The sequence below is a fragment of the Coturnix japonica genome, chromosome 18, assembly GCF_054131305.1.
Source record: "Coturnix japonica strain WE chromosome 18, WE-NBRP24, whole genome shotgun sequence".
Classification (NCBI taxonomy): Eukaryota; Metazoa; Chordata; class Aves; order Galliformes; family Phasianidae; genus Coturnix; species Coturnix japonica.
Window position 1 is genome coordinate 2,915,544 of NC_140680.1, and position 27,695 is coordinate 2,943,238.

At 48.7% G+C, this 27,695-nt stretch overlaps 1 protein-coding gene across 1 annotated transcript; it reads left to right on the top strand.

Moving 5' to 3' along the window:
• ACSL6 (acyl-CoA synthetase long chain family member 6) lies at nt 1–27,297 on the top strand. The gene is given in 22 exon segments (XM_085518707.1): nt 1–127; nt 6,097–6,317; nt 7,468–7,582; nt 8,325–8,389; nt 8,608–8,709; nt 8,822–8,921; nt 9,337–9,515; nt 9,933–9,965; nt 11,068–11,119; nt 14,008–14,081; nt 16,181–16,262; nt 16,265–16,392; nt 18,101–18,235; nt 18,547–18,681; nt 19,895–19,990; nt 20,898–20,970; nt 21,120–21,208; nt 21,771–21,887; nt 22,024–22,167; nt 22,305–22,406; nt 22,712–22,783; nt 23,538–27,297. Coding segments are annotated over 22 exon segments (2,373 nt in total). The 5' UTR covers nt 1–9; the 3' UTR covers nt 23,679–27,297.
• The last annotated feature ends 398 nt before the right edge of the window (nt 27,298–27,695 follow it).

The window sequence follows — 27,695 nt, forward strand, 5'->3', positions numbered from 1 at the left end:
AGTTTGCAGATGGGAAGGGGGTGGGACGTCCTGCAGTCAGCAGTTCTCCGCGAACCCGTGAACGCGGGCGCCGGCGGCGGAGCCGACCATGAGCTGAGCGCGTGGGGCGGACGGACAGACGGCTGCGGTGAGTGCTGGGTGCTGGGTGCCGGTGTTGCGGTGCGGTCCCCACGGCACGGCTGGCGGTGGGGCTGCGGGGTGTTGAGCAAAGCAAAGCGGAATCAGGGGCTGCAGCACGGCGGGCTCTGCTACTGGAGGTCTCAGCCACGCTTAGGGCAGAGCCCGGTGGTACAGCCAACAGGATGGGGATGGACACAAGTAGCAGAAAGTGCATGTGGGATTTGCAGTTTTCTGTTTGGATGTTTGTGGGTTTTTCTTTTTTTGTTGTTTGGGTTTTTTTTCAGCTGTCTCTAAGCTCTAAGGGGGGGGTAAAGCTGCAGCCCTGGCTCTGGCTGAAGCCCCGCGCAGGCTGGGAGCTGCAGAGTAGTGGTGGTCCCCCAGCCCTCGGGTGCTGCGCTGCCTGCCGAGGACAATGTCGGGGTGCAAAGGCAGCACTGCTCCATGGGGCTGTCTGCAGAGCTCAGCCGAACCACCTGGCTGGGCTTTGCTCCCCAAGGTCCCATGTGGGAGTCACGGCTCACTCCCGGCAGCAGGAGCTCTGCAGAGAGCAGGGAACTCGTGTCGCTGTGGCTGAGACCCTGCGGGTTGGCAGGCTTTGTGTACGTGGTGTTTCACCATCCTGTGGTGAGGTGATGAGCTTTTCGTGATGGATCATAGAATGGCCTGGGCTGAAAAGGACCACAAAGATCATCTGGTTTCAACCCCCTGCTGTGTGCAGGGTTGCAAACCACCAGACCAGGCAGCCCAGAGCCACATCCAGCCTGGCCTTGAATGCCTGCAGGGATGGGGCATCCACAGCCTCCTTGGGCAACATGTTGGATGTTGCTGTCTGTCCTGCTGCAGGGAGAGTGGCAGGGACCTCTTGGGCAGGTGACAACGTGTGCTATGCCAGAGCTCTATAGGGATCTGACTGGAAAGCTTGAACAGTGTATGTGATCAACAACTAAACACTGTGTGTGCCCTTTATTTGTGTTAAAGCCTGACAATGTGTGGATTGCAAACGTTGGTTAGGCTGCATGCTGGAGGTTAAGCACAAAATGTGGAAACCCCAACTGTGGGCATGAAACGCTGCATTCTGTGGACACATGGTGTGGTTTCTTGCTTGCTCTGTCGCTTTGCTGTGTGCCTGTTCCACCCTCCCAGTGATGGAGACAGGATGGAGGTGCAAGGAGGTTGCTGTCAGGAGCCCTCGCTTGTTTTGGAGGATTATGGCATGGTGGGCTGGTGCTGGGCATTGTTGGGTGTGCAGCCCAAACATGTGGTACAAGAGAGCAACCTAAAGTGGCGTTCCTTTAACGTGAGATCCTCATGCACAGGAACAGTGTGGAAATAATGTCGGGCTCTGGCTGGTTGCAGGCAGTGTTGTGTCGGTGGTGACCGCAGGCAGTTGGCATGGGGCCTGGCAGGATGCAGCAGCTCTGTGCAGCAAACGTGCCGTGCCATGTTGCGCCACACCATGTTGTGCCGTGCTCACCTCTCCTGCCCTCTCCACCCACATGGGAGAAAGGAGCCACTTTCCTCCAGGTCTTTTGGCACACGCCTTGCATCTTCCTTAACCCTTGCTTTTTGGCCCCCTCCTCCACTGCAGAGCTGCCAAATGAGCTCTGAGATGTCTAAAGTTGCCTGCAGCTGCAGGTTTGTTTTGGGATAAGCCTGGACTGGGTTCTTGCATTTGCATTGCACGTGCTCAGCGCAGGATGAAACCTGCTTGCTTGAGAGCTGCCCTGGGGGCCCCTCACCACTCCCCATCTGTGTGGACCGGGTCCTTCAGAAAGCTCTGCAACTTGCAGGGCACTTGATTAGTAATTAACCTGATCTAATTATAGCTGGCTTACTGCGAGGGTTACAACTGTATTTATAATAGCTGGATCATGACACGACTGTTACTTTTTTAAGCTGCCATTTTCGGTGCCATTTCCCAGTGGCAGCCACGACACCATCTTTGTGGCCATGCATTTGGCACAGTCCTGATCCAGCTTCCATGGAGCAATTAAAGATGTGCTCTTCATTATAAATGTACCAGAGTGATGAGGTAGGAATTAGTGAGGGCAGCCAGCCCACAGGTGGGTATGGGTGCTGTGAGGGCCTTTCCAACATGAGCCACAGCACCATGTACTATAGGGAACAACCAACCATCAGTGCCATTGGTGACAGGGTTGAGGATGCTTCAGCAGGGACGTGAGCATTAGCATCACTGTGCCTTGGGAAAACTATGGGCTCGCAGATGAGAGCTGCAAACCATCGAGCTTTCCTCTTTTGGTAGGATCCTTAAAACACTTTTAGGGCATCCCAACACTTCCTTACCCAGAGGAGAGGCAGATGGGGACCAGCACTCGGCCTCAGCTCTCATGCACGCTGCATCCCAGTGTTGTAGAGCATCACCACACTGCATGTGGTGCCTGGAGGACTTTTAGGCCACTTCCATTGGTGAGCTGTAACTGAGCAAGGTGGGGAGTGGGGGGCGAAGCCTCCTGGGGAGGGGGTTTGGTATGGGAAGCAAACAGGTGACATGGATGCTGGGGGTCGAGGCCGTGAGCAATGGCACTGCTGGCACGGCTGCTGGGTAATTCATTGAATCATTTCTCTCGGCACACGATGTGCTGCAGATATTTTAGATGCTCTAAATACCTCTATTTGCACCGTGATGATTGCATTCCCTCTGTAAAATCAGCCTGTCAGCACACTGAGCTCTCCGTTAGCATTTTTTCCCATTTTAGCGGATGCTTGCAAAGAGCTTGTGTCTTGCAAATGCGTTTGTTTCTTTGCAAATGCATTTCTCGGCAGCAGGAGGCCGGGGCCGATCCTCGGCGTTGCCTGGAGATCCACATCCTTTGTCTGCGCCTTCCCCTGGCACAGCCGCCGTCCCCAGCAGATGAGAGGTTGTGCGGGGGGAGCGGAGCTGCTCTGCACCCCGTGTTGGTGAGGGGTTCCATTGGGAACGCAGAGCGGGAGCAGGATGTTGGGGTTGGATATTAGGAATAAATTCTCATTTGAAAGAGCAGTCAACACTGGCACAGCTGCCCAGGAGTCAGGAGGCACCGACCTGGGGATGTTCCAGAGCCCGGGGGATGTGGTCAGTGGGCAGGGTGGGCTGGGCTGGGGTTGGGGATCTGAGAGGTATTTTCCAGCCTGAATGGTTCTGTGGTTCTGCATGTTTATCTGTTTGTGTGTGTGTGTGTATATATATATATATATATATATATATATATATATATATATATATACACGTGTGCCCTGGCTGCAGTGCCCCTCTATAGCAGGTTGCTGCGGGCTGGCCAGGAGGAACAACATGAGGGTGGCACAGGGACAGTGCCATAGTCCCACCCAGGTGCAGAGTCCCCTCCAGCACTAGACCCATTCGGGTTAAAGAGGCTTAGTACCAGAGAAACCCCGTTCCTTAATAGTCCTTCTGGCGGGCAGCCAGCTGAGCAGATTGACCGTGTCTGCTTCCCAAAGGGAGGGGAGAAGGACATTTTTCATCAGTAGAAAATGGCAACCTGCTTCCCTTCCATTGCCTGCTTGCTGGGTGCTGCTGCAGTGCCCTGTGGAGGTGCCGAAGCCTGGCCAGCACTCAGCCCCTCTCCTGCTCCATCCATCAGCAGTGCACAGAGCTGCCCAGAGCAAATCTGAGCCCAGAAGTGGTCCCCTCTCTTTCCTTATGCTGTCTGAGTCTCAGCATAATAATCCAAAATGAACTGATTATTTCTTATCTCTTCTGAATTATGACTCACTGAGCTGTAATGCAACCACACTCAGTGAGGACTAATGCTTTTGAAATCGTTGTGATTTGGTCCTGCAAAGGATTAAGTGTAACTGATTGTGTTTTATATGCTGTGGCACATGAGAGTCAGTTATCTCACTCACAGGTGGTAAAATAAAGCACATGCAAGAGTTTGTGGTGAGGCCTGGTGAGTAGGGAGTGCCTTGTGATGAGGACAGTCCACAGAATCAAAGCAGTGATGCAGCATGTGGATGCAAAGTGACTGATCTATCTGAGGGATGTTGCTTGGGAAAGGCTTACAGTGAAGCAGGCACCCGCAGGAGCAAGAGCAGGAGAAGTTTAGGGGAGTTTTAAATAGCTTTAGCCTTGTGCTGGCTGATAACCCTGATAATTAGTTACAGCTGATGGAGCACAGAGAGCCCTGTGTGCTCATCTCTTGTGCTGCTCCACTGAGTGAAGTGCTCTGCCCCCTGGGCTGGGATGTGCTGGGAGCTGTGGGCATGATGCTGGTTGCTGGATGGGAGAGCTGACCCAGGGACCAAGCTGTTTGTTTTTAGTGTTACTGTTATTTCTTTCTTGATCTAGAGGAGAAATATAGGAGGAATAATAGAGGAAGTGAACCCACCCTGCAGCATGGGGTACTGTGGCAGCACAGCTCCTCCCAGACACTCTGTGCTCTTCTCCCAGCTCTGCCCTGTGCAGTTCACCTGCCCTGAACAGATCCCGATGGGCTCATAAGGGTGCAAGGTCAAGGCATAGTGGTGCAAATCAAGGCTGGGGTCGAGCATCACCCTTTTGCCTGTATCATCCCTGCACTCATACCATGCTGCTTCCCCATTCCCTCCAGTGAGCAGAGCTCAAAGCTCAGGAGAAAATTGCACTGTGGGTGAGCAGTGCTGCCAAGGACCATCCCAGCCACTCCTGGAGGGGAGCAAGGGTGGCTGTGGGATGCTGGGCAAAGAATAGGGCTGGGGCTGCTGTTAGCCCCATGATGGGTGAGGTCAGCTGTTTGCTGTGTCTTTTTGCTCAATTAAATTCTCCCCCGAGCCTGGTGCAGGAGGGCCCGTTTGCAGACTGGCTTGTGTCCTCTGCATGAATATGGGAAAGGGCTGTGAGGGGGGATGGTCCTGACCCACAGTGTGCCCCAGACGCTGTTCTCAGGAGGAAGAAAGCTGGTTTGTGCTCAGGTCAGTGGTGCTATTGTGTGGGGAGCCCTGGCTGGGGGAAGCCCCTGCATTCATCTCTCCTGGCTCTGCGTGCTGGAACACAACCAGAGAGCAAAGGCAAGAGGCTGCCCAGCTCCTGCTGCAGAAAAAAAATATCTTCACAATCTTGCCTGCTTGTAAGATCACAAATAGCTCCGTGGGGCTTAATAGGAAACCCTAACTGTTTGGAACCCTCACTCTGCAGCATCTGTTTGGCTCGTCTTCTGCAGGGCTGGCAGTTGCTGCAGGCTCCCTGGCAGGGCACTGATACAGGGACCTATCTGTAAGCACACGTTATTTAAAATGCATCGTATATGCTCAGCACCCAAATGCAGTCCCCTGAGCACAGCCTCAACCAGCAACCCAGCAGCAGGGAGCTGGTGTGCCCATTGTAAAGCCATGGGGTACAAAGGTGGGGGGCTGGGACTGCCTTGCTGTGCTGTAAGCTGTGTCCCTGAGGTGTGGTCCCATCCCAGGGGCCTGGGTGGTGCTGGGTGGGCCCTGCAGTGCCTGTGTCTGATACCCTCTGTGCCTTATCCCCAACCAGCACTCCCAGGTTGTTGTTCCAGGAAACTTTGAAGTGATGCCCTGAAACTCCCTTTGGCTCAAACCACCTATAATTTTAGCCTGATATAAACCATAAGGAACTCTTAAGTTGGCACAAACAAGGAGAGTGGTGTTGTAGAGCATGTCTGCGTAGCGTGCCACTCTGTGGGCTGGTGGCTGGAGCAGGTGCTGCGTGGCCTGATCCTACCATTCCATAGGATGCTGCAACCTGTTCAGATCATAGCTGGGGTCCAGGGCTCATCTCAGCTTGGAGCAAATAAATCTTACCATGAGTTTGGCAGCCGCACCATCAAACATATGTTCGGATGTCCCTTAGATGTGAGCTGCCTGCTCCCACTTACTGTTGTGGGGATGCTGCCTCCTCTCTCATCCCTTTTCCACGGATGCTGCTCTCAAATGAAGGATCTTTAGGCCAGCTCCCCCGCAGGGCTGCAGAGCACTACATTCCTGATGGCTGAGGAGTCTCTCCTTTGGCTCTTACAGAACTCACTGTGTCACTCGTGGAGAAGATGCAAGCTCAGGAAATCCTGCGGAGCCTGCGGCTCCCTGAGTTCGATGACCTCAGCCAGTTCTTCCGCAACCTGCCTGCCACTGCACTGGTGGGCATCGGTGCCTTCGCTGCTGTTGTCGCCTACTGGTTTGCCAGTCGGCCCAAGGCTGTGAAGCCGCCCTGTGATCTGCGCATGCAGTCGGAGGAGGTCGAGGTGAGGTTGGGTTGGCACTGGAGATCACCACGTACCCTGGGAGGGGCTTCATTCTCCTCCCGGAGATCACAGAATGGCTGAGTTGGAAGGGACTTTAAAGGTCATGGAATGGTGGGGTTGGTTTATTCACCCTTTTTGTAAAGTGGAAACCTAGAACCCAGCCCATTAATTTATTCTTTTATTATTTTAATGCCATTTTGATTTTACCTTTGCCTAGGTACCAAAGCATTGAGAATTACAGCAGCAGGTATTACATGAATGTTTTACATTGCAAGGCAACCACCCATCCCCATGAGAGCTTTAAGACCTCTCCTCTTGCTCGTGTTGGTTACTGAGTTGTGGCTGCAGCAGGCTTCTTAATAAGGAGCAGAAATATACCCAAATCCAACTTGTGAGGAGTAATTAACGTTCGTGCTATTAAGAGGCCTTAAAGTTTAATGAAAGTGCTGTATCAAGGATGAGAAACATTTCTGAAAATTGTTTCAATTTGAGTTATATCTGAAACACTGACAATCTGAAACCTTTTCCTGTGCCCACACAAAATATTCTTGTCTTCAGTGCCAACAGCTTTTTAAAATTCTGGGAGGGGAATGCAGGTTTTGACATGTGAGTGGGGCTTTACTGAGCATTCCTGCTGACTGCTGGCACTGTTTGTGTTGCTCCCTCCAACCCAATACCACTGGTACGGTGTAGCTGCACCCGTAGGAGCTGATAGAGATGGTGGCATCTGTTTGTCCCTCCTGTCCCACCTCTGGGAGCCATTAGGAGCCCCTTGCTATTTTCTCCCTCCTTATCTGGCTGGCTGTGGTGTCAGCCCCAGCTTTATCTTCCAGCCCTTATCTCCTGATGGGCTGAGCCTGGAGCCTGTCCTCACTTTGGTCTGGGTGTCCTTGAGGAGGTGTCCTGGGGCCCAGCAGAACCTGGAGCTGTCACTCCACTGGTTGTCCCCACTTCATTGTCCCCACCAGCCCAATATCTCATCTCACCCAGCATCAGTTGAGCCAACAGTTTTTTTCCTCCCGTGCTATCTACAGGTTTAGAACTCGGATCTCTTTGGGAAATATCAGCCCCTTCCTCCAGCAATGAGCAGGGTCGAGTGCTCATCTCTGGGCTGTGGTTTCCCATTGCCATATTGTGTTGTGTCACACAGGGCCTGGATGGGGCACGCCGCTCAGTGATTGGGGACAGCCCACAGCTGCTGACGCATTACTATGACGATGCCAGGACCATGTATGAGGTTTTCCGGAGGGGTTTCAGCATCTCTGGTGAGAACGTGGTGATGGGAAGAGTGGAGAGACCCAAAGAGATGCCAAAGTTTCGGTCACCAAAAGATCTTAATAGGTCAAAAACGTGGAAGGCCAAGAAGTCTTTTAAAACCTAAGTAGTATAGGAAGGTGGGAGGCCAAGAGTGGTGCAGGCCAATGGTTGAATGCCAAGGAGTTGGAGCCTGCAAGGCTGGGGTGGCCAAAAGGGTGCCCTGGGGTCTGGATGCATTTTTACTCCTCCCTGCTCAGAATTAACCAGAACAGCTTTAACATCTCTTTTACTGATAACTGAATAACTGACTTACAAGTCGTCATTAGGGAGTTGTAATTAAGGTTACCATTAGCACTGTGCATTATTTTGTGTTTAATGCCATTGAATTTCACAGTGAAGTCTCTTGGTACCGTGAGGCCTTTTTGCTGCCATGGGTAGACAACTTAATGCCCTGAATTCTGCAGCATCAGTGATGCTCATCATGCATAATTCACTTCTAGAACACTTCTGAATATATTAAATGAGGCTGATCTAAGTGTAAATCTGCAGATTCCAATAGAGTTACCTCTCTGCTGCAGAAGCTGGTATTTATTTCTGCCTGTTGCTGCTCTCTATCAGTTATCCATCCAATGTACACCTTATCACAGGGCAGGGGGCTGTGCCAAAAGCTCTCAGGGTGCATCCCCACAGCCCCAGGCATCAGTTTCCAGCACTTCCCCTAACCATACTTTCTCTGCTTCTGTATTCCAGAAAATGGCCCCTGCCTGGGCTTCAGGAAGCCCAAGCAGCCCTACCAGTGGCTGTCATACAAAGAGGTGAGCTGGAGCTGAACCCCTCGTGGAGCTCATCTCCCTTCTCCCAGTGCTCTCACTATTCCTCAAATGAAAGAGCATCCTAAGCTAGAGATAATGCAAAAAAGTGGTTTTTTTGCATAGCTGGTGCAATAATCTGAGAGCCTCCCTGCATAGTGAAGTCTTATTGCTGCTGCTGCTCTTATTCCTCTCTGATGTGCTTTTTTCTCTCCAACTTGCAGGTGGCAGAAAGAGCAGAAGCTCTGGGCTCGGGGCTGCTGCAGCAGGGCTGCAAGCCATCCACAGAGCAGTTCATCGGGGTCTTTGCCCAAAACCGCCCAGAGGTGAGGTTTGTTTTAACTAGGTGATGTCTCACTTAATGTACCCAACTTGTGAGATTGCTTTGTTTTCAAGTGTGTTAAAACCTCTCCCACCATTCCTTTTCACCTCTGGCAGTGGATCATTTCTGAGCTGGCTTGCTACACCTACTCCATGGTGGTGGTGCCCCTCTATGACACCTTGGGTCCTGGAGCCATCCGGTACATCGTCAACACAGGTACACACCAAATTACCATCATCTCAGAAAGCAGCTGTGCTACTTGGATGGCTTCAGCCCCTTCTGCTTCCCAAAGGACAGGTGCTGAACTCTCTCAAGAGGTTTTGGTGGAGCTGATGCACTCCAGTGGGAGCTCTCATGAGTTTCCTCGTGTTGCCTCCCAGATTTATAGCCATGCATAGTGTGGAAGTTGAGTATTTTGAAGTGGATCCCAAAATAATTGTTGATGTCAGCTACTCTTTTAGCCTTGTTGGTTAAAATTGCAGTGATTTTTGAAGAGAACGTGTTACACTCTGGGATCTCTGCTGTTAGCCCAAAGTACCAGCACTGACACTATGTTATCTAAGAGTGAGCATCCAGTTTTACATAAAAAATGATTTACCAAAACCAATTTGTTTGTTTGCCTTCCTTTCAGCGGACATTTCCACAGTCATTTGTGACAAGCCTGATAAAGCCAGGACGTTGCTGGACCACGTGGAGAGGAGGGAAACGCCGGGGCTGAGATCCATCATCCTCATGGACCCCTTTGAGAAGGAGCTGATGGAGAAGGGAAGGAGCTGCGGGGTCCGCATCCAGAGCATGCAGGAGGTGGAGGTGGGGCTGTGCTCTCTTTCCTTCTGAAACAATTTGGGCATAGAAGCTGTAAAAACCACCAGGACTTGTGAACTATATGGCAGGGTCAGTGTGTGGGGCTCATGGCTGTTAGTATTGGTGCATGGCTCACTGTGGTTCCTCATAGCGTTATTGCTTGATAGGAGAGCCAATATTTCTCACTTCCCTGCTGTTTAAACCTCCTCCTATAAAACGACCCCTATCCAGGCACTGCTTGAATCTAGGGATGACATTGTAGGTCATCCAAGAAATTTTGGGCACAAAGGATGACTTCAGAGCAAGCCACAAATGCCTCAGCTCCAGCTCATGCTCTCCCTCAGTGGTTTGCAATTATTAGCCGGTGGGCAGTGCCACATGAATTACAGTGGAAATCATCTTTGTTGCTTTAATCTCTTTCAGGACTGTGGCCGGGAGAACCGACATGTGCCTGTGGTGAGTGCTGTCATGCTGCTGTTCCACTGAGAGCTGCAGCTGGTTGTTACCCTGGCAGAGTAGTAAGGGAGTTGGCTCTGGGCTGGGTCAGCATCCTGCAGCTCTCCCCATGCAGGGGGCCATGGATGCTGTTAGTGCCAAGAGCTGAAGATGTGCTTCGTTTTCTTCTTACCCTCCGCTTGGGATGCTTAAATGAGATAATTCATCCTTGCTGAATGTGTTAATGGGACAGTAATTAAATGGCAGTGCTAAGCCACACTAATTCCACTACCCAGACACCACCACCGCTTTTGTGGTGGGATTTCTTTCATTCAGAAACAATACTTGGCACTATTCCTGTTCTGGAAATTGCACTGATACTTTCATGAAGGATGCTCGTGCCTTTTGCAGAGCTTTCAAAAGCGCCTTATGATTTCCAGGCTGTTAATTTATCCATTGGGGATCCAAAAGGATGCACGCAGTGGTGCTGAGAACATGGAGACGCTGTTGGAAATGGGACCAGCAGCAGCCTGGGGATGTGTTGGCCCTATTGTAGCTAATGATGTCTTTCAGCACTTATCTGAAAATCAGTAAACTGCTCCATGTTTTCCCAGAGCTACGGACAACACCTGCACAATTACTGAGTGCAGTGGGGAGATCAGGGCTGGATGATCAGCAGTGGAATAAAACCAAACTAATGTATTTGGAAATCTTCAAGGTGTTGCAATAGCAACTGAAAAGCAAACGCTTTGTTCCTGCCACCTGTGTGATTGATGTCCCAGACCCAAAGGAATGCTTCTGCTTCCATCAGGAATGGTGCAGTACTTCAGCTTTTGAAGGGCGTGGGTTATTTTGCTGTAGGGATTATTGGCATGCACTGTGAGACACAGATATTCCATCAAAGCCTTGTTACACCACCTTAATGTGGATGGAGCAGGGAAGGACTCCGTGTCAATTGAAGAAATGTGATGAAAGGAGAATTGCCAATGGCAAGGAAAGGTTTTTCTATGGCAGAGTTGGAATGCAATTGGTTTGATCTTTATTTATACAGTGACAGCATCCTGCCATTGACACTTCTGTGTTTGCTAATGTGATTTTTCCTCTATTCCTCCTGTGTTTCCAGCCTCCCCGGCCTGAAGATCTCTCAATTGTCTGTTTCACCAGTGGCACAACAGGTAAAGAAATTGGCATCTTATCTGTGACTTGTTAGAACAGTTAATTGTTACTGATAACACCTCAATACGTGCAAATATACTGTTACACCATCATGACAATGGTGTTTGTATGTATTTGTTGTATTTATGTACATAGGTTTCTGCAGAACTGGGCTTCCCTGGCTCATGCTTTGGCAATACAACTGTGCAGCTTTCTGCAGTGCAGTGCAGACTTGGAGAACTAGGCTGGTTGCTGCTTACCTTCCATGGGTGTTAAAGGGAGAAATTCCCATCCATAGTGCTGCACTCTGCCTCCTAAGCACAGCGACATGCCCAGCACCTCTGCCTTGCAGAGGACACCACAAGCAGGCACGGGGCTTCCACCCCTTGTAAAGCCTGGTTTGCTGGTTGCAGGACCTTCCTTCCCTCAAACACTAAACCTCTTTAACCTCCACCAAGAAGTCCCACAGGCAGACAAAGCAATGGGCAGAGCACAGCCACGTGAGTGCTTGGGCAATGTGCAGAGAAGCACCGGGCAGCCCTGGAGAGCTCATCCCACCACCTGGTGCTGCCTCAAAACACCCTGGACCACCCCCAGCTCCCCAGGTGGGCAGGAGCTGTGTGATGCTGTGTGATGGGAGCGTGACAAGCTCAGCCCAGGAGCACTGCCCAGCACTAGAAGACAACGTACACTGCAGCCAGGTAAGCGGCTTTCAGTGCTGACAACCCTTTGCTGCTCAGGCAGTATCAAAAGGCTCTGCTTGGCTGTGCCTTTGTACGTCATTTCTAATGGGCCCGGAGGAGTTTGCAGATGTGTGTGTTTTGGAGCACTCAGCACAGTGCAGTGCTGAAAGGAGCAGTGTTGGAACAGTGACATGAGGGGCTGAGCCCGGGGGGGGCTGGCTGTGCCAGGCAGCAGCACCTCCTGTGGTAGGGTTTTCATTTCTAAGTTAGGCTTTATTGCCATTAGAAAATGAGTTTATTTCTTTATCTGCAGATAAAGCTGCAGACCAGTTAGCTTTTTCTGTCCCAATGCAATGAAAGCAATCATTGCTCCTGAGTTTGTAACATGGAAATGGTAGCAAAAAAGCAGACCTAATAACCACAAGCAGGTTTGAACATGTGTTTTTCTCTCTCAGGGCCAGCTGTCTGCATGCCTCCATGGGGACCAGGGAGAGGCTGAGACCTCTGAGCGCAACCCTGACGTTTACTGCCTCACTGAGAGATCAGCAGCACTCACAGTTGGACCAAAGCACAGAGATGAAACATCACATTACAGTTGTGCATCCTGACTGCTCCCTAACCACAGCCTGCTGTCCCCATGAGGACTCCCCTGTTCCTGGTTGGATCAGAATCCCTTCCTGGAGCTGCTCTCCTCAGCCCAGCAGTGCCCCCGCTCCCATTCATGGGTCACACCGCTGTGATGCCACTGGAGGTGCTGTTGGGAAGAGCCACTTAGCAGGGCTGCTGTGTTGTGTATTGCCACATCTGCTTGGTGCTGAGATAAGGAGAAGCTCCCACACCCACTGTTATCATAACGGGATTGCTGTGCTGCATTTCCACCACGGGATGGACAAAGTGCTGCTGTGTAAGGAAATTCAAAGCAGAGCAGAGTCACGCATATGGGGTTTTAAAAAAGAATTAGTTTAGCCATCAACCACCTGTTCCTCTAAAGTGGTAATTCTCTCGGCACGGAGCACCTCGTCTGATGGGATGATGCCTAAAGCAACAGGAGGAACTAAAGCACAAATGCAGACAGGATCCCCAGAGCACAAACAGCTTCACTGCAGCGCTGGATTCCTCCTGATGAAGTCTGAGGTCTCAGAGCACCCACAGCTCCGTACTCTGTGGGTACAGAGACACTTGTGTAATGCTTTGAGTGTGCAGCTGTTTGTGCAGTTGCCAAGGCTGAGCAAACCTGCTTGGGCAGATACAGCAATTCCTGGGCTGCTGGAGTGCACTTACAGCTGGCGTTGGTTCGTGGAGTTTTCCTGAGGGCAGGACCCAGGTGTGCACCTGGCTGTGAAAACACGAGCCTCAGAGCCAGGCTGCCATCAGAAGAGGATGTCACCAAGGAGGGATGTGTGTGAGATCCCAATAGGCCCCTGTGGCCATCTGTAAGGATTTGGGACCAAATAACTCAAAGGCGCTTGGAACACCTAGTGCAAATTTTGTGGTAAAAATAAGCTGTGTTCAGAATGTCCTGTTCTAGTGCAATAAACACGTGCAATAATTATCATTTTGGTTTGAGCCTTTATTTGCCCTTAAGAGCTGGGTGAGGGCACAGGGCTCAGCACCACAGAGGTGTCTGCATCCTTCCCAGCAGCTCTTGTCTGCAATGGACCCTTTGGGGGCAATGTGAAGTGGCTGTGCTGGGGCAGGAGGTGGCAGAGTGCTTTGCATGGAGCTCTGTGCAGCTCGAGCTGTTGGCACACACTCTGGTGGCTCTGGTTGAGGGCCAACCACAGTTCCAGCTGCTCTGTTCCTGGTGGAAACCACCGCTCAAGGTCTCTGATGTATGTGCTGCTGAGTTTATGGGATCATTTTACTGTGTCTTGAGTATTGCAATAACTGTCTTTTGTGGATGCTGCTGCATAGTGTGAGAATTAAATGTCTTAAATATCATTTAACAATATTATTTGGACAATTTCTTAGTTTTAAGTTTTTCTGAATCATAGAATGGCCTGGGTTGAAAAGGACCACAGTGTTCATCTTGTTTCAACCCCCTGCTGTGTGCAGGGCTGCCAACCAGCAGCCCAGGCTGCCCAGAGCCACATCCAGCCTGGCCTTGAATGCCTGCAGGGATGGGGCATCCACAGCCTCCTTGGGCAACCTGTTCCAGCGTGAAATGAAGTGGGAATTAACTACTTGTCTCGTCTTTTAAACTCTCCTTCTCTTCTCCCTTGCAGGAAACCCTAAAGGTGCTATGCTGACACATGGGAACGTGGTGGCTGACTTTTCAGGCTTTTTGAAAGTGACAGAGGTGAATACCGCGGTTGGGAAACTCGCCGTGTGTGGGTTTGGGCTTCAGCAGGGGCTGGAGATGTGGTGCTGCTGCTAAGGCCATATTTCTCTTACCTGAAGGATAATTCCCAGCCTGGGTTTTGTGAGGTACAGGGTGCTGCCAAGGAGCAGTGCTGTCCCCATGGACTAGTGTGGGGTGAGGAGAGCAAGCAGAGCCTGCAGGGCTGAGTGGTGCCTGAAAGAGCAGTGTCTGCTGCTGGGGATGCCTGTGCGGTGTCCCTGTCTTTAAATGGAAGCTTTCTATACATATAATGTCTGTACATACACTTATGGAAACTTATACCTTTTAAAGATCAAAATGGTTAATTTCATTTATGTTACCATATATCTTGGTTCTGACTGTACTGCAGCACTGGCCAAGTGCATGTGTAATATACTGCATGCAACCTTTGTTTAGAAACCATATAGGAAGCAGACTTGCTCTAGCACAGGATATTAAGAATTGCATGTAGCTTGTACCTATTGAGTATAAGAATCTCTGTTGGTAGAGAACGAATGGTTCTGTGAAGCTGCAGCAAGCATGTGGGATGCTCCATTTATTGCAGCATAGCCCTTGTTTGCCCTGGGGTTGGTGTGGGCTGCACTGTGGTCTCAGTTCCCCAACCCTGCAGTTTTCTCCACCTACAGATTGCTGCAGGGCTGGGGCTGCCTCAGGGGTGCAGGGATGCCCAAGTGGCAGCTGGTGCCTCAAGGCCTCCAGCTTCCAAAGGGCAGCAGAGTTTATTTTGGAAGGGAACAGCTCAGAGGAAAGTGGTGCCTCCCAGAGCTGTAGGCTCAGTGCTTGCTGACGGTGGATGCTTGTGTTAATCCCAAAGGTGTCGGGTTGAGGTGTGAGGCTGCTGAGTGTGCCCTATCCTGGTGCTGGGGCACTGCAGGGCAAGCTGTGAGTGCAGCACAGATCCAGCAAAGTGCCAAGCACTTGGCATCTGTCAGCAACATGTGAGCACCTGGAGTGAGGGGCACACAGAGCACTGCTTGCATACTTTTGTGCCACTTTGGCTTAGATCGGTCATTTTCCTAAGCAGATTATTTTAAGTGAACTTAGACCTTTATTATAAGGTTATTCTCAAATGCCAACGCACTTTAATTTAATCTGTTTAGCTGCAGTGGCTGCAATGCCATTAAATGCCAGCACCTTGGTTCCTTTTAAAAACAAATCATTTCATTTGTGGGCATTTAAAGCAGCCCAACAGAGAAGTGTGGCTGGTGGTGCTGCTGGCTTCACGTCACCAGAGCCCATTAGATCTAATGTATAAACAGAGCTGCAGGCCTGACTGGCTTAGTTCAGTTGGACACAACCGAAGTGGGATGCTGGAAAGGCCCATGCTTGGCCTCACTGTGCACACCTAGGTGAACCTCAGTGAGGCAGCCCAAGGATCAGACTTCCTCTGCCATAGAGCAGTGGATGTGGCACAGCCATGGAGGTGCGCTGGGGGTATAACTGCCCATTCCAGGAGCCAAAGCTGCTGCACTCATTTCTGTATTGATTTCTGGCCTTGGTGCAAGCTGGTGGGTCATCAGGTTGTCCATTTTCCTAATCCATAGTGTTACAGTGCAGGCAGAAAGCATGACCCAAATAAGGCTCTTGGTGCAAAGCAATGACACTGGCCGTGTTTATTTTTTGTATCATTTTTTTGCCTTTCTTTCCTCAGCACGCCTGTCCGTGGGGCAGTGCTAATGCACTTATAATCCCATTTTAATCAAGAAAACAATGAGGAAACACTAACAGCAATCATTAATTCCTGTAGCTAAGTGATCCAGCCTCCCCCTGACCCCAATCAAAGAATTAACCAAAGGGAAAACAATGACCATCAGCTGTGATTGTGCCAACACTGCGCTCTGTGTCCATCTCCGTGCTCTGTTCTCCTCCCACTAATGCAGCTCCATCACTGCTGTGGCTCTAACGCTTCACCTCGTGCGCTGCTCCCTTCCTCTCTTGATGATCTTTCCCCTTTTGTTCCTCTTGGTGCCGTTTTTCTTTTGACCGTTTTATGACTCTCTTGTTGTCTTCCTGTCAGTGTTTCTTTCCTTTCTGTCTCCCATGCCCTCCACCTGCAGAAAGTGATCTTTCCGAGACAGGACGATGTGCTCATCTCCTTCCTGCCTCTGGCTCACATGTTTGAGAGAGTGATCCAGGTAAGCTTCTGCCCCAACTGACGCGGCCTCGTGGGGCCCCTTCTGCTTTCTTCCAGAGTCAGTGGTCTCCTACTTGTGAGGATGTTCACATTTCCTATTTGCCTTTAGCACACATGTTTGAGCGAATGGTACAGGTAAGGTCCTAGTGGCAGTGGAAATTGCCTCTTTTTTTTCCACACCGAAAGATATAAAATGAATAAAATACTAAATATCCACCGACACCGCGTAGCACTAAAAACACCTACACTCCTCAAAGACATCGGGTCCTGCTCTGGGGATAATGATAATGGGAGCAAATGCAGTTCCACACCATTATTTTTATCAGCTCAAATCCTTTCAAATGCAGGAATGTGCAGAATTCAGCTGGGAGCTGAGCTGGCACAGTGCTCTGGATATGGGCTGCATCCCCTGCAGGTAGCAATATGTGCGTCCCTTGCAGATAGCAGCTCACAGCAGCACACAGGGAGGGGTTGTGCATCCCTTCTGGGAAGCCAGGTGATGATTTGTCATAATGAACTCTCCCAGCCTGGAAATGCGGCAGCTAAGAAATGATTCGCTGCATGAGGAGTGGGTCTGGGCTCAGCTGCAGCCCAGCACCTTCCCAGTGGTGCTGATGCCAATGGGATCAGATAGACATCCAGGCACAGACTGCCCCTTCTTAGCAGTGTGCCAGAAATGACGGACTCAGCCCCGTTACAACACTTGCAATTTGGAACTGAAAGTCCATAAAAGATGTGGAGAATTACAGCCCAGTGTATCCTTGCTTGTCAGTCAAATCCTAGAAGGCACATGAGTCAGTGTGCCAGCGCTGCACAGGCAAACTGCTTTTCTGCTAATGAGAACAGAATTATTACAAAGCCATCTGCCTGGGCAGGAATATAGGAACTTCTGAAATAACCTCATTGCTGCTGCTCTGATAGGGGCAGCTCCAAGGCACGCAGTATGAGGGATGCTCAGATTAAACTTTTGCTGAAAACACCCCTTCATGCAAGGAATTTTCTATAGAGCTAAAAATCATCCCCCAGATTATTCTGAGCAACAAACGTTGTATCAGCTTCCCCGGTTTCAGCCCACATCAGTAATTCCTGGGACTTTAAAATTGTATAGGTATGTTCTTTAGAGCCAGAAGTGCTTTAGAGTAGGATTTTAGGTTATAGAACAGAACTGTTCCGTTGGGAGATACACACAGAGCTCATCATTTGCAGTTCCCAATGAGCCTGCGGTGATGGCACAGTGTGCAATTCCAGCTCCAGCAAAGTGGCTGCTGGCTGCACGTCAGCTCTTTCCTCACCTGATGCAAAGCAGCCCGTTTGCTTTCCAAAAAACACCCTTCCAAAAATAAAGGAAGAAACGAATAAAAGCTTATTTCTGAAACTTCTGGAGTCGTGTTTTCCCAGAAATCAAAAAGGGCTTTGAAGAGGTGTTTCTGGGATACAGGATCAGGTGCTGTATTGCTAACGTAGTCTGTATGGTTATGCTTAAACAAAACTAAAGTATTAACACCTAAAAACCATCAGCACATTTTGCAGTGTGCAGAGCCCAACCTCAGGCTGTTGGGGTGCAGGGGAGCCTTTCCCCAGGCAGCAGCTCCTCGTTCTTCCAGAAAGTGGCAAATTTGGTGGATGCTGAATTCCCAGTTGTGAAAATGCCAACAACCAGCCATGTGCTTCTACTCTGTGCAAAATTAAACTTTATTGTCGATAGATTTTATAAAGCACCATTTTTGCCATAATGGAGAGAGGAATTTTGGGAAGGGTGTTTCTGTGAGTAGGAGGAGGGATGCTCCGTCCCAGGGATTAAAAGCAAAGAGGTCTGATGAGGTTGTTTTCCTCTCCATTGCAGTCTGTAGTGTATTGCCATGGGGGGCGAATTGGCTTCTTCCAAGGCGACATCCGCCTGCTGTCTGATGACATGAAGGCGCTGCGTCCCACCATCTTCCCTGTTGTGCCGCGCCTGCTGAACAGGATGTACGACAAGGTGAGCCTGTTTGCTTCTCTTTTTGCTATAACAAAGCTTCTGCCCCACTCCCTAAGTGTTAATCTAAAAAAATCCATCTCCATTTTCTCCCTTTTGCCTTGCTCCCTTTCTGCACTAAGGCATAGTACAGCCTTACTCCGCTATGTTGCCGCCATCCCTGTGCCCCAACTGAGCTGCACTGCTGTAGGCGCACAGTGGCACTAAGGGCTGTTGTTGGGTGGCAGCAGGCTGTGCCTTGGGCCGATGGCCAGAGCTGTGAGCCCCAGGCCCTCTCCAGGCTCACCTGACCCACTGTCTTCTCCCTGCTGCAGATCTTCAGCCAGGCGGACACTTCCCTGAAGCGCTGGGTGCTGGAGTTCGCCGCCAGACGGAAAAAGGCTGAGGTTAGAAATGGGATCATCAGAAACGACAGCCTGTGGGACAAGCTGTTCTTTAACAAGATACAGGTATGGAGCTTAAAAAGTGAGTCTAAGAGCTGAGAACCATTGTTTCTTCTAGTAGCAACCTGCGCTCCCTAAAGTTGGCACAGCCTGACCACCACACTGCAACCAACTGCTGGTCACCAGTGAACAGCAGACTGAAAACCTGAATAGAAAAGGGAAATGGAGCGCAGCTTGTCATCCTATTAGCTTTTGCCACTTTTTTATTTGTATTTCTTTATCTGTGCTCAGCATGCAAATCTGGCCCAATAGGCTCAGCAGTACAGAGGACATGGGGTTCCGGGTGGGAGCAGTGAGGAGAGAAGAGGAATAACAGATGGAAGAGATGCGGCTCCAATGCTGTGCAGATCCTCCACAGATAATGATTGCTCTCACGGTTGGGTTTCACTCAAGCAAACTCAAAGCTGATGTTTTCCGAAGGAAAGGAATGAGCAAAATGCAAATGTGAATCTTGATTTAACAAGAGGGAAAGAAATCAGCACCCTGCCATGTGCCACGCATCCCCTGGGTAATAAAGCAGATTAAAGTGGCTTTACACCAGGCTTTCCAGGCACTGTGCTGCTGTAGGAGGCTCTGATTACTTCATTTTTTAATTAGATAACTTATCTGGAGACACGCCGCTTTATTAATAACCAGTGGAACTGGCAATGTCTTCCATGGGGCTGAGCTGGGTGTAGTGCTGTGGGGCGGGGCAGGGGCTGTTCTGTGCTCGTTCCTTTTTGCTTTCATGGAAAGAAAAATGAAATGAAGAGAGGTGGGCAGGAAGCAGCACAGGAATGCTGTAGTACCCCCCAATGTATGTGCAAGGTCATCTGCCCTTAAAAAAGGATGGCAATTCTTTAGGTTGCTTGGGAGCCTGTTAATAAAAAGGCGCCAGCAAGCACAGAAAAGAGCAGTGAGGAAGAGACTTATTCTTCCCTGGGGTTACCCCAAGTCATAAGTGCTGTGAGAGGACGTGGAATGGATGTGATGGAGCAGAGCTGTGCCTTGAGCATTATTTCTGCCCAGGAGGGACGCAGTCATTGCTTTCAACATTTAGATGAGTTTTGTCCTCAGGCAGGACTCAGGGTCAGTTCACATTTCTGTAGTACAGCTGACTGTTCTAGATGGAATAGAAGCGAGGCCATTCAGTGCAAGCTCTGCTTAAGAAATACACACCATTTGTGCCATCTGTATTGATCTGTGCTTTTTCCTTTTGTTTCCTGGTGCTGTCCCTCAGGCGAGCCTTGGTGGGTGCGTCCGCATGATAGTGACGGGTGCTGCCCCAGCCTCTCCAACTGTCCTGGGCTTCCTGCGGGCGGCCCTGGGCTGCCAGGTGAGCCAACGTCTGGGGGCTGGGACTGTATACAGGGCACCCGTGGCAGCAGCAGGGCTCATGGGCACCCAGCGTCCTCATGGTGGGGACAAGGAGTGGCTGAGACATCCCACCTGTCTCAGCTTTTTAAACCATAGAGTCATTAAGGTTGACCTAAAAGGTCATCAAGCCCAACCATCAATCCATCTCCACTGTGTCCACTCATGGGACTGTAGTATCATTAAGGTTGGAAAAGAGCTCTGAGACCCCCAGGCCTGGTGCCAGCCCACCCCACTGTGCCCACTGACCGTGTGCCCCAGGACCACATTTGGAACACCTCCAGGGTTGGTGACTTCCCCACTCCCTGTGCAGCTGTGCCAATGCCTGACTGCTCTTTGGAGAATAAATTGTTCCTAATAGCCAACCTGAACCTGCCCCAGAGTAACCTGAAGCAATTATGCATGTGTCACTTATTACACAACATTTATTCTATATATAAATGTGCAAGAATGGTAACCTGTAGGCATGGCACTTAAAATCCCCACCCATACTAGAGAGTTTCTTCTCCCTGACCAGGAAGCCTAAGACAATTACAAGGCCTAATTAGAGAGCTTAAAATTAAACGTTAAAAAAACCTGCAGATTTTCAGAATGTACCCCCAAAATACCACTTTTCCCCACTGACAACTTCCTCCTGCCAAGTAACATCCTGCTAGACTCAAAAGCAAACTGCTGAACTTGTCTGCTCACTGCTTTCAGCTCTCCATAACAGAGTGACTCATAGGGAAGTTAATTCTGCATGGCCAGGGAAAGTCCCCGTGCCCCATCCTGCTGCTCACAGCAGGGTCAGCTCACAGGGCTGTCCCTGGGACTCCTCCTGCAGCAATGAGGTGCTGTGCACTGACTCAGGGTGCCCATTCCTTTGGCAGGTGTATGAGGGGTACGGGCAGACGGAGTGCACGGCAGGCTGCACCTTCACCACCCCCGGGGACTGGACCTCAGGTAGTGGTTTTCTTCCTTTTCCACGTTACTTCTGCATGCAGAATTCCTGCAGGAACGCCAAGTATATCTATAGCTGCTCAACGAATAATAAAATGCCAATTATTGTTTGTAAGAGAGCAGACAAACAAGCTGCCAACTTTAATTGCCAGGTCATGTGGGAGCCCCTTTGCCCTGCAACTTAATCAGACTTAAGGACGTGGAGGAGCTGAATTATTTTGCTTCTAAAGGAGAAGGAGAGGTAGGAACTTACGTTTTAATATAAACTTCTTATTAGCAGACATTATACTAAGTTGTAGTTATAGGAGCATTTTACATCTTTGAGGCGCACAAATTCATTTAATACAGCCATCAGGGAAAGAAAGCATCAGTTTACCAACGGAGCAGTGTTAACAAGGGGCTATGGCAGCACTGCCAGCCAACGCCTGATGGCTTCAAAAGCTAAGGCTGAGTTAATTAGTTTGGCTGTGGAGCTGAATTACTGTGATTTCTCCATTGCTGTCATTTCCATGTTGCATAGAAATTAAACTCGCTTGAGTTTGAAATCACTTTTATCACTTTAAAACTGCAACCCGAATGAAAATCGACATGAAGCCGATGGGTTTCGGATTTCTTCCTTCATACATCCTTCCTTTGAATAAAATCAAAAGACATAAGGAAAATTCTATAGCTCAATATATTTTATTTTCATGGGGCACAGCCACGAAATCAACCTTCAGGATGTCAGTGAATCACTATTTACCTTGCTGGTAACTTAAGCAAAATAACGATGTAGTTTAATAGTGACCCGACCTGCTTTGCAGATATGCGTGAAAGGACCAAACGTTTTCAAGGGTTACTTGAAAGATGAGGAGAGGACAAGTGAAGCACTGGACCAGGAGGGCTGGCTGCACACCGGAGACATTGGGAAGTGGTTACCTGTGCGTATCCAGATGGGTGGTGCCTGTGTCAGTTCTGTTGTCCCACATACACCTTCAAGTTCTGCATGTGACCTTCCAAGTGGATCTATCCTTAGTAAAAATTAAGGTGAATTCTCTCACTTCTTTCTCCTAACAGAATGGGACTCTCAAAATCATTGATCGGAAAAAGCATATATTTAAACTTGCTCAGGGAGAATACATCGCACCAGAGAAGATAGAGAACATCTACATCCGCAGTGACCCTGTGGCCCAGATCTACGTCCATGGGGACAGCCTGCAGGTACAGCAGAGCCACCAGAATATGCTGCAGTGTGTTGGTGAACTCCTGACCTAATTGGGCAAGAAGTGATAAAATCCCATCAAGTTCAGCCTGATGGTGCATTCAGCCTTTGCCTGACCCTTCTGCTTTCCCTGCAGGCCTTCCTGGTGGGAATTGTGGTGCCGGATGCTGAAGTGATGCCAGGCTGGGCAAAGAAGAGAGGGTTTGATGGAACGTATGAGGAGCTCTGTAGAAATAAGGTTGGTAGTTGCACCCGTCTGCTCTGCAGTCATTGCGCTGATGGGACGTGATGTCCCTTCTCAGGGCAAGAACCATCCGCTCACTGAGGTCAGAGCAATGGCTGAGCCAGCAGCACCCAGCACTGTGCCTCTCCACTCCTAAAACAGCATAACCTCCCTTACTTTAGTGTTTGTGCCTTTCTTCATTAGAATATTTGCTAATTACATATTGTCCATAAGGAGCTTGTGTTTGTGATGAACAGTGATGTTAATTGCTTGTAAGGTTGTTCTGGTACTTCATTGTGGATGTGTGTGTTTTAACCCAGGAACTGCAGAAAGCAATAATGGAAGACATGGTACGGTTAGGGAAGGAGAGCGGGCTTCATTCCTTTGAACAGGTAAATGAAACAGTGAATTGTGGCCACATTTGCATTGGTCTGCATACACTGAATGGAGACTTGTTAGCGTTCAGTTTGATACTGCATGTCCTTGTGGGGTGTGGGGGATGTCTGCAGTCTGATTCCAGGGTTCAAGATGGGTGTTCTTGGGTCTGATGCCTTCCCACTGAAGGCACTGTAAGGAGCTGGGGCTCAAACTGCCACTCTTATAACCAACACAGGGCAGGCTGCCGTTCTATCTCCAGCCTATGCACTGATCCTTTTCTGTCACTTATGTAAATATTTGTGCAGCGGAGTCATAAACACCTCAGGAAGAGAGATGTGAAATCAGTAATGAAGTACAAAGCTCTAAAAGCACATTAAAAAACACATTTTACAATATAGAATACTTATTTCTCTTAATGAACTTCTCAATCATTGCATATAGCTAGCAAGGGGTTTTTACTCATACTCTTATGTAGTCTGCTGGTAGCTGCAGTGAACAATTCCTCATATCTGAGTGAAGCACAGACTTGCTATTCTTCATTTCCCCATTATGCTCAAAAATGAATCTCTATTAAAAAGAATCAAGTTTAGAAATGAAAAGCAATGGTTTGTGGTGCACATTTATCTGTGGTAATAAGTCTGCTTTGCTCCTGCTGTGGTCTTCACTGCGCTTTGGTTTCATGCAGAAATAGAGGTCCATGTGCACACCAGGAAGTCATGCATAGCAAGTGCTGTCTCTGCTACAGAGGTGTCCCTTTCTTTATTCCAGGTCAAAGCCATTTACATTCACTCCGACATGTTCTCAGTACAGAACGGTTTGTTGACGCCGACGTTAAAGGCTAAGAGACCAGAACTGAGAGATTACTTCAAAAAACAGATAGAAGATCTATATTCCAGCATCTCCATCTGAAACCGTGGCAAGAACCTTCTGAGTAAAGGACTTTGTAGCAATATTAGGATAATGCTCCAAAGTGCAGAGCCAGAATGACACAGCTGAAGCGGATGAGCATCTGAATCTTACTTTTGAGCCTTTTATTGTTTTAGGATTTCACCACTAACCATCATTTCCCTTTTCCTTCTGTTTTTCTTCAGGTGTGATATCGGTTTTACTCTATGGACACAGTAGGGTACCACCAAGAATTACGCTAAATTGCCACACAGTACACAGCAATTTCAATCCATGACTGAGTAAATTATGGAAACTTATCAGTAACTCTAAGCATTTCAAGACTAAACTAGGGAAAGTTTCAGACAAGTCTGTTGATATTTGATTGTAAATAACCTACACATTAGAGACTGAAATTGTGGATAAATCAGTAATGTGGTCTACCTCAAGCGATCAGCGATTGATGGTGAAAGCCTGTGTTCCCTGACCTGTAACTTCAAGATGGATATCGGTTTATATATTAAGTGATAGCTTTTATATTTTCCATGACTTAAATTCCATCAATTTGACTTAATCACTAATGACCTAACAGACAGAACAGAAACAAGAACAAATCTCCTGGTACTTGTGTTCAATAGGCCTCTCATTGTATGACAGCTAATGGACAACCACTGCTTGGGATCCCAACAACGGGATCCTTCCAGCTGAGCCCAGCACTTCCTGCATGGCCATTTCAGGTGGCCCAGAGCCCCAGGGATGCTACAGCACAGCTACACAAGGCCTGCATGACCTTTGTCTAGTCCCTGGTTGATTACTTTTCAGTCTGGCTGGGCTGGTTCCCTTTTGGATCAGTGCTTAGGGAATGGAGCACACGGTGTGAGTGGGGCTGAGCAGTGTTGGTCTGTCTGGAGAACAGCTTGCCTGGGATGCAGCCGTGCTGGAGAAGAGGAGGAAACACTGCTTAAAGTGGCCATGAGGACAGTTCTGGCCCCAGAGTGCTGTGGGGAAATGCATTGGATGTCTCATTTCCCCTCTGGAATCCCATTGCATGCTTTAAAAATTAAATAAATTGAATTAATGAGTTAGTTTTACACAGAGGCTGATTTATGGCAGTAATGTCAGAACAAAGAGCAAGGAAATTGTTAACACAATCACTCATGCACAGAATGAAGCGATTTGATCTATCAAACGTGGGAGTGTTGGTCTGAATCCCATCTGTGCCTGATTCTTCATCAGACTCCGACGTAGTGATTCATAGCTGTTGAAAGCAAGTAAGAAAAATCACTGCTGTGACCTGATGGTGTTAGACCTTCATTTCACATCACTGTAAACAGCAAGAGCACCCCTGGGGAGTCTGAGCATGGGGTGTGCAGTACCAGAGGCAGTCTGGCTCTTCAGGTCGGGTCATGCAGGAGATTCATCTCAGAGGAGCGCAGCTCATCCCATCTAAGAACAGTCATCCCATTCAGATGCTCCAGCATAATCAAGGACCTGCTACCATCTCCTCTGCTCTTTTTGAATAACAACAAAGATCTGCCATCTAAGGAAGTACAGCGAAGCTTTTCTCTTGACCTGTTTCCACCTCATGAATTTAATTTCCTTTTCTCCTAAGGTGGCTGGTTTACCAGCTTTATCTGACCACTGAACTCTTACTCCTGATGTGAGTTTACTTCTGGCTTGGAAGGCTGATGTTTTGGAGTATGAGATACTGCTTTGTTACTGGATAATGCATCTCCTTTTGGTATCTGATGGAAAAGATAGGATGCACCTCAGCCAATAATATGAACACCAAAATAAAAAGGACCACAATAGGATGAAGCAAAATTTGGGAGGAATCTGGGGAAAATTCAATCCTGAAGTGTGGATACTTTCAGAGCTTGTGAAAAGCCACGTGAAGAAACTAAAAGCTGCCTCTGCTACCAGAGTATCATGTAACCAGATATTCCTCTGCAGATGGCTCTCCAGAAGCAGACCAAATATGATGAGAGATTAAAAGTTGCCATGAGTACATGAGTAAGACATGAGCCAGGCAGAAACGATTCTCCCCAACTCGCAGCAGTGTTTGTTCTGCTTTCAGCTCTCTCCTACCTGGCACTTCTTGTGAATAGCAGGGAAAAACCCTAGGGTTGTCCACTAACCAGTTTCTTTTCTCATGATAACCAACGTCAACACTCATTTCTAATACTTTCTTGTTGAAAGAGTCAGGACTCAATGCTATTGCATAGATGGCAATGCATGCTACGCTTCTCTGTAAACAGCGCTGTTCTTGATGGCTTAAAGATGACTATTTAACTACCCAGAATCACTGGGGCATTAAGTCTGCAACCAAGTAAATGTGACAATATAAGCCCAGTGAAATTGGTACAGCTCTGTTGCTGCTGCAGGTGGGATCTGTGCAAAAACACGCTTGCCTTGAGCAGCCACGTGTGACCGGGTAGTTTTACAGCCCCTTCCCCAAAGGCTTTGTGTGCTGCAGCCTGATTTATTGTGTTCTCTTATGTATCCAAAACGGGAGGTTCTTCCTGGGCCTGGTGCTATGCCTGTCAGATCGCTTCCTCCGGTGATCGTATATGAAAATCAGAATAAAACACTTCTTCCAGGAAGAGCAGATTGCTTAGTTATATATTTTGTATGTCCTCTGCTTGTCATATTGCACAGAAATACGCACTGAAGTATGAGCAGGAACCATGAGAGATGTGCAGACAAGGCACATCTGCAGGCTGACGTGGCTCATGCAGCCCAGGTGAGAGCTGTCGCCTATGGATGAGGTACCGTGCTGCAATCTGTCTTCACCGTTACTGTGGATATATCAGCATCAGCAAAGTGCAGTGTCATTTCTGCCACAGTCTTTGCATAGAACAGAACAATTTGACTTATCTGATCTCCCGGGACAAAAGAAGCTGAAGGATTTGTTGTTTTCCATGCGTTAGAAGCACAAACTGGTGAATCTACATGTAAATATGTTGCTACAAGATGAATGTATACTGGGAAAGAATATACTATTTTTGCATGGTAGCGGATTACTCAGAGACCTCTCGATGCCTTACGCACACGTCAGCAAAGCATTTCATTTAGGGGCAATTCTCTCTGCATCCTTCTTCTTTCTTTATCTCACTTTGGTTTCATCTGTGGAACAAAAAACCCATATACCAGAATTCGATCTCTGTTTGCTCATGGAATTAACTTGCTTCATCACTTTGCGCGTTCAATGGTTTCTACGCCACATTTTCTCCCATTAAATGGTGAGGCTGAGCCTATTTGTTAAGGGGGAGAGATCCATATTCCTGGCTAACCTGAGAGAAACAGCTTCAGATGTGTGGGATTGTTCCAAAATAGGACGTTTCTAGGCATCCAGAGTCCCTTTAAGCCCTTTGTTTCAGCTTTGGTTCCATGTCTTAGCAAAGCACAAGCAGCAAACAAGTGATGTGTCCTGTGAGCGTTGCCTGTTCTGGGAGTGAAGGGATGAGAATATAGCATAAAGGTTTGTGTAAAGAAAACACCTTCATTTTTTCCATGTCGGTACGTGGGTGGGTATGTCATAAAGTCATCCATGGAATCTTTTGTAAAGAATTAAACGGTCTCATTTCTCAGATCTCATAAAATCTACTCATGGGCTGGCATACAATAAAGGCTCTTTGTAAGACCCAGTGTCTCTCCAGCACTCTGTTCTCACTGATGTAGTTCAGAACGTGTGTGCCTATAGGAAATGTGTCATAAAAACAAAGTAAAACAACAAGCAGAGGGATGCTGGAAGCTGAGATTGACGTGAGCAATCATCTACAAATACACAAACCCAACAGAAATGTCTCCAGATTCTCTGCAGATGCAGCAGTCTTTGTGTCATGGTTTCATTTCTACTTTTAAACCAGCAGAAACACAGCAGAGTGTGTGTGTGCTTTTTTCACGTGAGCTGACTGCTGGGAATGCACTGCGTGTCTGCAGACCGCGTGGCTCAAACAATAAAGTCCAAAAGCACTCCATCTCTGCTCCAGTTCTTGTGTGCTGTGTTCCCAGGTTCCTCCTCCATGCCCAGGGATGCTC